This window comes from Phalangium opilio, unplaced genomic scaffold (assembly GCF_054372755.1).
Source record: "Phalangium opilio isolate 3A_F unplaced genomic scaffold, DU_Popi_V2 ptg000217l_1, whole genome shotgun sequence".
Classification (NCBI taxonomy): Eukaryota; Metazoa; Arthropoda; class Arachnida; order Opiliones; family Phalangiidae; genus Phalangium; species Phalangium opilio.
Genome location: NW_028324218.1, coordinates 12,814,334 through 12,828,257, shown reverse-complemented (window position 1 = coordinate 12,828,257; position 13,924 = coordinate 12,814,334). Strand labels below are relative to the sequence as shown.

Sequence of the window (13,924 nt, the reverse complement as noted above, 5' to 3'; positions counted from 1 at the left end):
TAATGGAAGTGTGGTGGTGAGACCGAGTGCCAAATCAGTAATGTTTCAGAACGTATGCCACAAAAAAGGGGTGAAGATCAAATCTGAGTTTGTCTAGAGCTTATATGTTAAAATTTTTACATAATGAAATCTACCTCTGCATATACGACTTGAAAAGCATGGTGGATTTAGGCGACATTTTGTTTAAAAAAAAATACCACTTATTTGTAAATATTGTAATACCTCTTCACTTTTATGTTGTTCTGTAAGATACTTAGTTACAAAATATGTGGTAAATTGTGTTTTTAAAACTACTTCAGGTACATCAATTCTAGCTCAATATTTATTCGAGAAAAGGAAACTAAGCCTTAAGGGGTACGGCATTTCCTGTTGCTGCTCTATGAGCGACTGAATCTAGAGAGTAAGCGGGGCTGTTATATTTTCGGCCAATAAATTTCTGCAATCGGACTTTGGTCCATCGTCATTCTTGGTAACAATCGGGTGCTCCCATTTCCTTTGATATTTTAGACATTGTAATTTATTTTTAGTTTCGGGACCGAATTAAAAGTTACAATTTGTGCGGAGCGAACTATAGTCTGTCAAACGAAAGAAGAGCCCTGAGAAATTTGTCCAAATTGGTGTCGCCACCATCGACCCCATAGTACTTTATCAACTTGTTTTGTTTTGTCAATAGTCGTCTGTAATATAGTCTGCTATAAGCAGATAGGTTTAATCGCAATAGAACCAATACATTTTGAAATATATACTTAATATAATATATAATATATATCTATTAATATACATTTTGCAATATATATTTAATATAATATATAATTATTAATATATATATATTGCAAAATGTATTGGTTCTATTGCGATTAAGCCTATCTGCTTATAGCAGACTATATTACAGACGACTATTGGCAAAACAAAACAAGTTGATAAAGTACTATGGGGTCGATGGTGGCGACACCAATTTGGACAAATTTCTCAGGGCTCTTCTTTCGTTTGACAGACTATAGTCTACCTTTGGGCAAATATTGCAAATAGCTTTCTCAATGTGGTTGCATAATTTTAGCACGAATATGATATCTTTATAAAGTGTATAAATCTACAATGATACAAATTATATGATTATGTCTTGCAATATCAACGAATAAAAACATTGATTTAATGTTTAATTTACTATAGAAAATATCGCAGTAAAAACTGTACCATGCACACGCTCGCGTTTTTAACCACCTATGGTTTCACTTCCATTTTACTTATGTAAATCCCGCACGAGTGTACTTTGTGTCGGGGCACCTTATTTAGAACTGGAGGAACCTAAGCCATGGAGCAAACCAGGAGAGTCGACTGGCAGTTTCCGTTACCGTCCGGTAGAGGCCTGGCAGAAGCTAGTGCTTCTAGCGGCCTCTAGTTTTCTTACGGAACATAATTAGATGTGCGGGGGGCAAGGGACTAGTTTCCCCAATATTAATATCTCCACCGTTTTTCCGAACAAAAAAGAGGCACAACGGTCGCGTTTTGAAAATTGGTTAACATAGACCAAAGCTTTAAGTCGACAATCCTGGTTTTATCCATGCCTAAGCTTCACTCACTATAAGTTCCATCCTCTCAATAATTTTAGCCATCCCCATTCAAACTGGGTTGCATATCTCAATTATCTATATCTATATAAATCAAAGTCCTGATTGACTGACTGACTGATAATGAACGCCCAGTCCGAACCGCTTAGCCCTAAAAGGCTGAAAATTTGCAAGAACGTTACTCATAAGTAGTAAGCGCGTACTAAAAAATATTTTTCCAATCCGCCTTCATCTTAATAAATGACGCTAAGAAATGTAAAAAATCTTCTCTGTGCAACAAAGTCCGCGCGTTTCAACCGATTTCGCAAATATTTAGTACACTGGTTTCCTTTAACCTATAGACGGGTTGAATAGTCTTTCGGGTTCGATTTGTTGCCAGAAATTTAAAACCCTTCTTTATGGAATAATGTCCGCATGAAAAGTAATAAAAAATGTCGCGACGGGCAACGCCGAGAACGCTCCTAGGGTGCCACATAAATATTAGTAGTAAAATGTACCCATTCTTTTTATATTTTTGATGGAAGTTCTTATTACACGCGAGCGACGCCGCGGGTAGCAGCTAGTATTCTTATAAACATCTTAGTTGATTGAATTACAGTTACCTTTCTATAAATTGCTGATATAGTGGCTGATCTAACTCTCATGGATGTGCAGTAAATAATGTATTCGTATTGGTTGTTTACAATGGATTCCAACATAGCTGCGAAGAAAAGCAACCCAGCGTAGAAAAATCCTCTCCAATAGGGCTCGTTACCACTCACAAACGAGATCAGGAGACTGAATAATTAATTTCACAAATTGTTAGACCGTAGAAATATTGTATCTTAAAAATCTGACGGAAATTAAAAGGGAGTTCTGTGGGTGATTTCGAGGCGAAAATGTTGTAAGACATTTTCACACCGGGTCTACCGTTTACAAGATATGATTAGAGTCACGGAAAAATGTCATGGAACATTTTCGACTCGAAATCATCCAAAGAACACGCCCCATTATTTGTGATGATTTTGCAAAAACACCTTGTGTATTTGAAAAAGTGGTGCTTTGTATGTGCACCGACCTTGACCAAACTGCATGTTGTTGGTTGATGTCAAAAACATGAGGTGAAGGTTTCAATTATAGGTTTGGTTATCATCATGCAGATAAAATCATTTCAGTGTTAGTTGGATGTTTACGTAAAAGCGAAACTCTACCTGCTTTCCAGGCCCTTAAAATAAACGGGCAGGGAAAGGGTAGCTTAAATAGTATTACATATATTTCAGAAACAGGTTTGTTGGATCGTTTCCGAATTCAACTAAACTGCAATTTTTATTTCAGTAACACCAGGGTAAAGTTTTAGAAATGGTCTAATTCTACCAGCTAAAGGTTTTAAAACTTGTAATACCGAATAAATGTCTCTGTTTTAAAGAAGAACTCGAAAAATCACTACACTACTGATAAGGCCTAAGAACATACGAAATTCATCTAAGGTTTTGCACCAGGTCATACGTTTTGTGAAAAATCAATACAAACTTGCCATTATCACTTTCTTTATCCACTTATGCTGTGATGTGTTGGAATCGGATTGTAGTTAAGATAGTGAATGACAATGAAATAGCACTAACTTTCTTAGATCTTATATGGATTCTATCGTAAAGTTTTAAGTTTACTCACTCAAGAACCAGTGGACTGACGAAAACCAACCAAATACCGGCTAGCCTGAAGAGAGCTGCAGAGAGTAAATACCATCGAAATGTTTTCAAAAGTGGTATCAGAATACCAGCAACGGGCACTTTTTCCACCGAGTCATTACTCAAGTGGTCACTAGGCTGTTTTGTTGATTTTAATCTGTATAGTTTGAATTTTAAATAATCCTTAAATTAGAAATTAATAATTTATCTTTTACTTCATAGCCTTTTCCATCATTGAAAGGTAGTATTTATCAAAATTTGAAACAATGTTCAGAGATTTATTATGATCCGATAGCAACCACATATTGTCCATTTCCAAGGGTGTTTTATACCCCAGTTTTGCCATGCTAAAAACAAAGAATAATGTAGCCTTTATTATGGAAAAAAGACATATTACAGTTTCTGGAATTTTCTTACTCGTTGAACCACCAAAAACTTAGATGTGATAAAAATGAAGATGTTTCTTCTGGGCTGATTTTCTATAATTATTATATGGAAATTATGATAAGATAAAATAAAACTGATTTTTATCTTTTGAAAATGAGATTAGGCTCAAAAACGTTAGCAAAACTCATCAAAACATTGGCTTTTTCTTTTAAAATTTTAAAAAACTTTCCGTTATTACTTACTAAAGATCCATAGTAAATTTCCCTAATTTTACCAAGAGAAAATAGAAGAGAGTATAGTACTTTAACTTAAGCTCTACTTTCTTCCTCGTTTCAGTACTACTTCAAGTAGCCAATCAGGAGGCTAGAGGTTAGATAGTGTTTTTGGATAGTAGCACTGCTCAAGGGATTCTAGGAGAGGGAGTTACTCCTAGACCGCCACCTAATCCCGTAGTCTGTTTTGCTCGCGGGAACTATTTTTCTCTCTCTAAGAGCTGTGAGGAGGATATCCAGGGAAGGGGGGTCGCGAGGCTAGAGCGGTAGAAATCTAACCCCTCAAATGGGGCGCAACAGGCGGAGCCAGAAGTATTATACTCTCTTCTATTTTCTCTTGATTTTACGCTGTACATTCTATATTTTTCAAATATCCGAGGTAAATAACATTATTTTTTCTTTGCAGATAGTTTTAACGCAATATCCGACCGGTGGTTTCATAGACTAAAGATTCAGCCAATCAAAGAAGGGAACGCGAATAGCAACAAAAATAGCATGAGATTTTCTCTTTATGTGTTCCCCTATTTGCTGGACTGAAACTTTGGATGCGCGAAGAATTTAGTGGGAAACTGCGAAAATACAGAGTAAACTTGTCGAATTCATTTCGGATTTTCGAGTCTTCGGGTACATTTTAAAATCAGTTAAAAAAGTCCACGCCAATGTTTAATATACGTTTGTAAGAGAATTTTATCATTCTAACGCGAATAAAATAAACTAGTTTGAATCTTCAGCCTTCATTAAACCAAAAGTATGTATATTAAAACCAAAAGTCTCAATCATCCACCCGAAAGGATGCCAACTTATACCTGTGTCTCCAAGTTTCGTCCCCCCCCCCTCTTTTTTAAGTGGTCCTATTTCGAGTCGGGAATAGACGATTATAAAATGAGTCATTTTCACCCGGTGCACGGACAAAAACTCGAAGGAAAAATGCCTTCAGTCTGCTTTTTCCCCCCTCTAAGTTTTTTTCTAAGGGTGACTTAGAAAAAACCCATTGGTTACAATTTCAAGAGCTACATAAATGCAAAGAGGGTATAAAGAAGGGGAGTTCAAGCTACCAGCTTTAGCAAGGCATTTGGGAGTTCTAGCTTTTTTTTTAGTTTTGCACTCTTTAGAGCTGGAAAACGATTGTTCCCTCTCCTCTCGGCTGGGCGCCTTGGAACTAAAACATTACCATTAATATGATCTTATCAATCAAAAAGTTGAATAATTATATATTAAAGTAAGCCGGGTCACATTATAAAAATTAGATAATGCTAATTCTAGTTACTAGAGGTCTCGCAAAACGTTAATTTGGCTGGGGCCATCTTGTTATTTATTTGTTATATTCACCTTCTAGTATCCGGTTCATCTCATTTCAACTAATAAAAGATGCACACCGGAAGCTTAGTGGTAAATTTTCAAAGCGAGAACACTCGACCCAAACCTTTTACTCCCCCTTTGATACAGGCCTGTGGTGTCTCGTATTTTTCGCGTACTGATAATTAAAGCGGTAGAGTTCGCCGAAATGTAGCGAAAGACCTTTTGCTTTAACAAATTGTATTAACCCACAAAAGAAACAGTAAAGTTTTATGAAAGCTTTATCATAAATTATTTCAAAGAATGGTACGTTGTGATTGTTTATGTTAGAGTCAACGTGTTGTTTTCAACCCCATGCTTTAAATAATATTGTGTCATTGCTTTTGAACTGTTCCCTTTTATCCGAAAAGTTTCATAAAAGGTCACGAGCTGAAAACTTCACCTTTACCACCGAAGAAACACTTACCGGTATCCACTAAAAGCCAATGGAAAACCTATTAAAATATTACCTTCACATTTTCTCCATTTGTCATCAGTGCATTTTTATGATCAGCAAAACTGCAGAGAATTAGTTGACTGAAAACAAGGGGTAGCGTGACTGATATCAGTATAAATGAGAATTCATCCTTTTGTGATGAGTATGGTACATCCTTTAAAAAAATGCAAGTAATTAAAATAAAATTGAATACTTTATGGTTTGAAACACTCACATTATTGAATATTTGAAGTAGGAACGATCTATATGTTACAATTTCTGTCATGGACATGAGTAGAAAGAAAATGAATAAAACTCCGGATGATCTGATTCCTCTTCTTCTTCCCGTAAATATTAGTAATACGCACAAGAGCTATATATTGAAAATAAAATTTGGATTTACAATCGACGGCTATTAATTTCTAAATATAATAAGAGTTTAATAAGATCTTGCAAATGGAATTATCGAAGCATTATTGACCTAATACATAGCTCTCTTCAACTTGGAATCTTCAACAGGCCATTTTCTCGGCCTTTCTACTTGAATTAAAGAAGAGTATAGGTGTAGAAACCGTCACCCTGATGTCATGCATGTGTATTTGAACTTAGAAACCACGTGATATTGACGTAGTTAGCGCTGAAATTTTCGCTACCTATATGAGCGTCGAACTCGATTATAACAAGTTGGGAAACCAAAATAAACCCCTCCGAGACGCAATTAAGAGATTTTTCTTCAATAATTAAATAAATAGAATCGACATTAATTATGTTAATCGTCATTAATTTGACCGAAATTATATTTAAATCGTTTTAAGAAACTTTATTCCTAAAATTATTTTAAACATGGCTATTGTTGACGTTTGAATTCAAGCGAATTTTTGGAAACTAAGGGTATATTAGGTGATTGATTCACAAGCCGCAATTGCGTGGAAACTTGGTGGAAGCCCTGCCATTGGGAGGCTATACGTTCCTCGTAATCCTTGCCGATCGCCGCGTACATCTTAATCCTAACGATGGGAATAGAAGCCAAAAATTGCTTTCAGCGAAAACGTTTGGTCCGATTTGCCAACTGTGACAGACACACGCACAGACAGATACGTTCAGTGTAATATCTCTCCGTGACGTTATCGTCACTCTGAGAGGTAAAAGGTTCTCTGTGTGTTCTGAATGAGTAAACCGGTAGACGGTTGTCCTATTTATAAATAGCCAATGAAAAACGAGAAAGGAGGACCTGTCCGTTTAACAAAGTTTTAAGCCCTTAACCGTACCTACAATTAGATATTAAAATGGGTTCTATGGCTTCTCAAAGATTCCAAGTAGATGAAATCTATGTATTGCTGCTTGTAAACAATGCAATTTTATCGTCGTGAATAGCGTGGCCAGATGGCGCTAAGACCGTAAAGCAAGTCTCCGCAAAATATTTTTAAACGCATGTACTACGCAACGCTTCAAAACGCTCTTAGTGTAGTAAACTTTACACGAAAATCCTTGATAGGTGTTGCTTGAAAAGTGTTAGACAATTTCAGTGGAAAAAAATTATTGTTTTTATCAAGTGTTAAACTTAAAGCCTGAATTATATTTTTTGTCTTATCATACATAAAGCGTCACTTGTCAGTAATTTAACATTACCTCATCGCTCACTCAGTCCAATAGTTAAATCATTATTTTACTTATTTCTAAATTTAATAAAATGTATTTATGGAAACTTACGTAAGAGAGCGCTTTGATGAATGAAGCGTAATAATTTGAAGGGTAAATGTCTTCATTATCCATATAAAGAATAAATGCCTTACTCATATCACCCAAAGATATGGCAGTCAAGCACGTGGCAAGAAACTGTATGGATAAAGTATGATAGTTACCAAAATGATTAATATGAAGCTAAATCAATTTACAGGCCCGGATTAACGGAAAAGGAATGGATCTGCTTCGATAGACAGTTGCAGGTCCTAATAGTTGCCCTTAATCCGACCCTGTTATAAGTATGGATCTATCATAGGGTCTTATGATAACGGCATTGTTCATGCCGGACAAAATTATATAGTGCTGTGTAATCTAGGTGCTAAAGTTCGGTCCGTCACATTTAGGCACCGCCACTTAAGCGCTGGTTATTTAGGTGCCGCCATGTAGCCGCCAAGACAATTAGGCGCCGTGACATTTAGGCGCAGAGAAAATAAGGCGTCGTGACATGTAGGCGCCGCGACATTTTGGCGTCTTGACATTTAGGCGTCGAGACATTTACGTGCCGATAATTTTTCCACTATTTCTTCTAAAAATCCGTAATGACCTCTCAATTTGGTTAGCCGTGTATTGTCCCTGTGCGTCACTGCATGACTATGTTCGCAATCACCATTAAAGGACACGAAGCCTTACCTGTTTTTACAAAACATATCCTAAAAAAATAAAAAAAAACCTAACCTAACCTAAGTTGGGAAGTCAAAGAAGATAAACAACAATAATTCGGAAAAGGCATATTATTTTGGAAAAGGCATATTAATTTGGGAAGTCAATGAAGATAAACAACAATATTTTGGAAAAGGCATATTATTTTGGGAAGTCAACGAACATGAACAACAATATTTTGGAAAAGGCATATTATTTTGGGAAGTCAATGAAGATAGACCACATTATTTTGGAAAAGGCATATTATTTTGGGAAGTCAATGAAGATAAACCACATTATTTTGGAAAAGGCATATTATTTTGGGAAGTCAATGAAGATAAACCACATTATTTTGGGAAAGGCATATTATTTTGGGAAGTCAATAAAGATAAACAACAATATTTTGGAAAAGTTATATTATTTTGGAAAGTCAAAGAAGATAAACAACAATAATTTGGAAAAGGCATATTATTTTGGGAAGTCAATAAAGATAAACAACAATATGGTTGAATTCTGATGTCAGTTGAATAAAAAGCATATAAACATAAAAGTACTTGTCTTGTTCTTTTATTCAATATCTCAAATCTTTCACGAAACTTATACTGCAATGTCGCGACGCCTAAATGTCTCGGAGCCTAAATGTATCGGTGCCAAATTGTTGCATAAGTGTCGGCGCCCAAATGTCTTGTTCCGGCAAAAGTTTACATTCCAAATCGGAACAACCTACAGTGATTTTTTCCTGGCCAAGTCGGGTTATTCGTAGAGATATACATCACCACGTAAAACAAGAGTTCGACCATGGATATGTATAAATAATACTTATTTTGGAATTCCACGCCATTCCACTCAATCGACCGTTAAGTCGGTAAAATTTACGAGACTAAGCAGTCTAAGCAACGCCTGATTTGTGAGTGAGACTGAAATTCGTATTTTTTTTCTCTGCGCATGGGCAAAATTTAAAACTCACCACTCAGGATTCTCCGGTGACTAGAGCTCGGCATTTTCTATCCATTATCCACAAATTATTGGATCACCGATTATTTATAAACAAAGTTGTGGATAAAATACGATTTAACATGCAAATTCAGTGGATAATTTTCGAGTACGGACAAAGCTAAAATAACGTGGATATTGGACAGATAATGCCGAGCTCTACCGGTGAGCTTCAGTTCTTTTTTTTCCACGACCTTACTTAATTACTTCCTACTCACTTTGCAGCCAACTGACATCCGCTGGTGTACCTATCATTTTGTGGCCTGCTTTTGGGCTAACACGTAGAATTTATACATATCCATGATATCACAATAGGTGATGGTTTATGATACCAGTAAACCTACTTCCAGGAAATACTGGCTTCCATCCTTTTATAAAGGATGTACACTGATAGCAAAATTCTTTCGATCCACACTTATGCAGAATAAGATTGGTTTAAGATAGAACCTAACAATTTTCAAAATTGTGAGAAGATTCCATGCGTTTCCTTTACGGGCACTCCGTGACTGAAAATATATTTCTAGAGGAGCGAACAACCACAGAAAAGCGCAAGGTGCCCACACTAGCGCCGTTTCCTGGAAGCATGTTGTGAAGTCAGGCACGTCAGTGTTCCAGCTAACGTTGTTGTTCTGAGTCAAAAAAATCAAAAATTATAAGCAAGTAAAAGAAATTACGATTATTCTAGAGGGCCGGTAGGCCCTTCTAGATAAGATCCCACACCCTCCCGTAATGTTAAATGAAAATTCACAGATTTTCGCCGATTTTCCCATAGGAATAACATGGGGTTTTTGGTGCTCCTGCACATCGAATCATTTAAAAACTAAAGCGAAGTTACGTTTCGGAATACTTTCAAATTAACAAGTAACCATTGAAGGTGTGCCTTTTTCAAGTTTCATCAAAATTAATTAAGTCTAAGTATGTTAATTTAATTAAAAATGTAAGTACCTCAAAAGATTATGCTACAGCAGACGACGCTAATTGTTCATTACTCTACAGTAGACGACGCTAATTTCACCGCCTTGAAACTTTAACTTGATATTTTTCAAATAAATATAACACTATATTTATTAAAAATTTCTCTGGCGGGTCTGATTTTCGTTTAATTATGTGTCTCGGTTGAAATTCTATACTTAAGATACCTTTTTAATTTATATTTTAGATGTTAGTTTCGACCAAGGCTTAAGTTGCATTACTTAGGCCATGGATTTATAATAGAAGCTTACGCTTCATGGATATTTCACTGTAGCCTTCAGTAAGGCATATTGATTTTAAACACAATTATGTCATAAAACTTCGCGCGGGTGGGGACTGGGGGGGGGCTGATGACTTTGAAATTGAGGCAAACTTCTTTCTTTCGGCGCGCGTGCGCGCGCGTTTTTCTAAAAATAATATTCGCGCGCGCTTTTAAAAATTAGAACACGATCACGTGAAAAACTTCCTCCCCCCTCTGAATTTGCCTCAAATTCTACGTCACAAACGCGCGTGCCAGGCTATTTATTTATTTATTTATTTATTCGAACTGAGGAGAGGGCTAGTACTATTTCAGACGAGGAATAAATGTTGTGCGCGTTTTAAGGTGAGTGAAATATCAAGGAAGCGTAAGCTTCTATTATAAATCCATGCTTAGGCAGACTATTGAGTGAGTCTATGCAAAGGTTGATTGTAAAAGCTTGAAGGATAGATGGATCAGTGTTGGAAATAAGAATTTTTTTTAAAACTGAACCTGTGGCCTAGGTATTTTAATTAAAATAACTGGCCACGGTGCCACTCACTGTAAACGTACAAGGGCAGTGAACGCAATGTCATGGATAATTGCAATCGTAAAGTGGACTGTAAAAGATACGACTTTGATAGTTTAAAAATCGTGGCAGGGTGTTGGTTTTGAAGTTGACTATAAAGCTCGGGTTCTAAAACGATTTGTGAGCCGTATCTTATTATACAAAAACGTCTTTGTTTGGACCAAGACCGAAAAAACCAACGATATAAGTGAGGTTTATCAATTGACTGAAGTTGAGATATTGAAATTTTTCTTTAAGTATTTTTAGTAGTTTAATACTTAATCACTACTTAATTCAATCAACTGATTTTACTCTTAATCGATCTATTCCCTCTAAATTTATTCAAAAAATTGCATATCTCCGCTTTTTCAAGAACAATTCCATTTTCCGAAAACATTTTATCATGAAACTAATTATTTTCAAGGGAGTACGTTTAGAGGGATCAATAATTAATATTTGAAATATTCTAGTGAATTTCTAAGAAGAGCACCCATACACTGCAAGCATGGATGACTGCAAAATTTTATATAATAACTCGTTTAGAGTGAAGTGATTTATGTATTAATTCCGCTGAAAAGAATATAAAATGACATTGTACAGTACTGAGAAATTTTTGTTTTTATGGAATCTTTACACTAACCTTTGGTTATTTTTATGCTTATAAAATATTTTTCCCGTCGATGAAAGGAGAGCTACCTACTAAAAGGTACCACATGGGACAAAAGTTGTTCCTTTTCCTTTGATAAACGACATTATTTTATTAGTCCGAGCAAAATAAATTACTCTTAATCATATTTTATCGAATATCAGTCTTCTCAACAAATTGCAACCGTTGAAAAAACATTTTTTGGTGCAAACTTGAAAATTTCTCAAGCCACTAACATTTAAACCAATGTCCGTCAATGTGCTTACAAGTTAAGGAACATCGATACGAAATCCCTTCAAAATAATTAATTTCATGATAAAATGTTTTCGGAAAATGGAATTGTTCTTGAAAAAGCGGAGATATGCAATTTTTTGGGTAAATTTAGAGGGAATAGATCGATAAGGAGTAAAATCAGTTGATTGAATTAAGTAGTGATTAAGGATTAAACTACTAATAATACTTAAAGAAAAATTTCAATATCTGAACTTCAGTCAATTGATAAACCTCACTCATATCGTTGGTTTTTTCGGTCTTGGTCCAAACAAAGACGTTTTTGTATAATATCTGTCACTTCAGTCTTAAGGCAGTAGTAAACTCTTAACAGGCTGAAAATGTCATTTCCCGTCCCTATTATTAGTTAGCGGTTTTGAATAAAATATAAATCGAAATCATCTTTGGTTTGTCATACATTATTGATAATGATGGCACGAGATATTAGTGAGTATTAATTAATATTAATAGCCTTTTCAAAATCGTAAAATTATTAACTATTTAATTTCGAAGAACTGTTTACTTCTTAAATAAGTGTGTTGAGAAAGTTAAACTTTACAAAAAAAAGGAATGTGCTCAAATCTATTTAAAGAGCTGTCTGTAAAATTATTCTTGCAATCAGCCTATGTAAATTCACTCTTAGAAGATCATGGGTGCATTGATTATGGCTAAAAGAAAGGCAACCTACGAATGACTAAAAGTGCTCCTCTTTTTAGGGTAGAAAGAAGCTAAAATATCATTTTTTTGAAAATTTGTGGCAATAAACAAGATAATTAGCAATAGTCAGGGGTAAAAACAAATCCAATTTAGTAAAATTTTGGAAAAGGGGAAATATATTCAGTTGATAAAACTTGATAATTCCAAAAACAGGTGAACATTTAGCCGCCCATAACCTAGTCTAACATAAGCTTAACCCTGTATCTAAACCTAACATGATCTATTACATAATAAATCAAATGGGTCTTAGGTTGCCTATTTATACCCTTGATGATCTATACATATTCTTGATTATTATAATAATTTGCCCTAAAATGTTAAACTTACAGTTTTGGAGACTTGGGAGACCACAAAAATCCGAAATTGCGTTCTAACATATGAATGCTCACTGAGAATAGCCAAAAGAAAATTAATATATAATTAAAAAATAATGAAACCCTGTATACCTCATATGGAGGTGTAGAATTAACTGCGCTTACGTAAACACCATTGTCTTAACTGCCAAGCGAAAACACTTTTTGTCATCTTTCCAGTAGTATTTTAAAGTGTAAAACCTAGGGTTAGGAACTTAGGATATGTTTTTACAGGGCCGGAAATAAGCGCAGGACACTGGACATTGTCCAATAAAATTATCAAATGTCCCATAATTTTTTATAAACTAAGGGGGTCACTGGACAGTTTGACCAATAAATTTTTGGAAGTTTTGATAGCTTGACTATGGAGATGCGACACTATTTTGCACACTACAGTGGACAATGTCCTATAAATTTTCAAGTCAAACAGGGGGTCATTGGACGGGTGTCCTATAAGAAATTTTTCTTATTTCCGGCCCTGTGTTTTTAGCCCTATGGTTTCTAGCATGAAACGAAGCAGACTATATCAAATTCCAAAACAGAGCTGGAAATCAGCTTTTTTTTTAATCTTAAAGGACGAAAGACGCTATAAAGAGTATATTACACAGACTTACCAAAATTCAACTTAAGCCTTGGCCAAAACGAACGTCGAAAAATTACTTCAAACGATATTAAAACCTCTATTAACTGTAATTATTTACCTTAATTACTTTTTTAGACGAAAATTGGACCTGATAAAAACAATTTTGGTTTTTAAGGGCGTTATAGTTCATTAGAAAATCCAAATAAAGGTGTTAAAGCTCGGATGAAATATGTTTTTTTTTTATTAGGAGAGAGAAAGGCCAAGAGGGAAATATTCCGCGGGCCCGACGGATGAAATATCAAAAAATTAATTCGCGTTTCCTTACTGTCGTCTGCTATGAAATAAACTTTCTTACTGTCGTCTGCTACAGGGTTGGAAATAAGACAGGTTTACAAGTCAAAAACCAGTTTATTAATTGCTCGGACCAGTTTATTTATTCCAAAACCTGGGGTCAGTGGTCCCAGGGACCACTTTATTAATTCGGGGTTCCTTATTAGAATTTTTCAAGCTCAACACATTTTCTACCAATTTTACTCT

General features: G+C 35.3%; 1 protein-coding gene across 2 annotated transcripts in view; it reads right to left on the bottom strand.

Annotated features, from left to right (window-relative positions):
* The window catches only part of LOC149616653 (multidrug resistance-associated protein 1-like), a 31,695-nt gene extending 18,078 nt beyond the window's left edge, over positions 1 to 13,617 (bottom strand). For both annotated transcript variants that reach the window (XM_089857424.1, XM_089857425.1), the window contains exons 1-11: positions 13,419 to 13,617; positions 12,898 to 13,005; positions 12,779 to 12,839; positions 9,493 to 9,669; positions 7,376 to 7,501; positions 5,901 to 6,038; positions 5,700 to 5,840; positions 3,653 to 3,714; positions 3,451 to 3,582; positions 3,219 to 3,392; positions 2,171 to 2,345 (exon numbers count right to left, since the gene is read on the bottom strand). In XM_089857424.1, coding sequence (XP_089713550.1) covers positions 2,171 to 2,345; positions 3,219 to 3,392; positions 3,451 to 3,582; positions 3,653 to 3,714; positions 5,700 to 5,840; positions 5,901 to 6,038; positions 7,376 to 7,501; positions 9,493 to 9,669; positions 12,779 to 12,839; positions 12,898 to 12,902 — 1,191 coding nt within the window. In that variant the 5' untranslated portion in view covers positions 12,903 to 13,005; positions 13,419 to 13,617. The remainder of the gene's footprint in view (positions 1 to 2,170; positions 2,346 to 3,218; positions 3,393 to 3,450; positions 3,583 to 3,652; positions 3,715 to 5,699; positions 5,841 to 5,900; positions 6,039 to 7,375; positions 7,502 to 9,492; positions 9,670 to 12,778; positions 12,840 to 12,897; positions 13,006 to 13,418) is intronic.
* Positions 13,618 to 13,924: the final 307 nt, after the last annotated feature.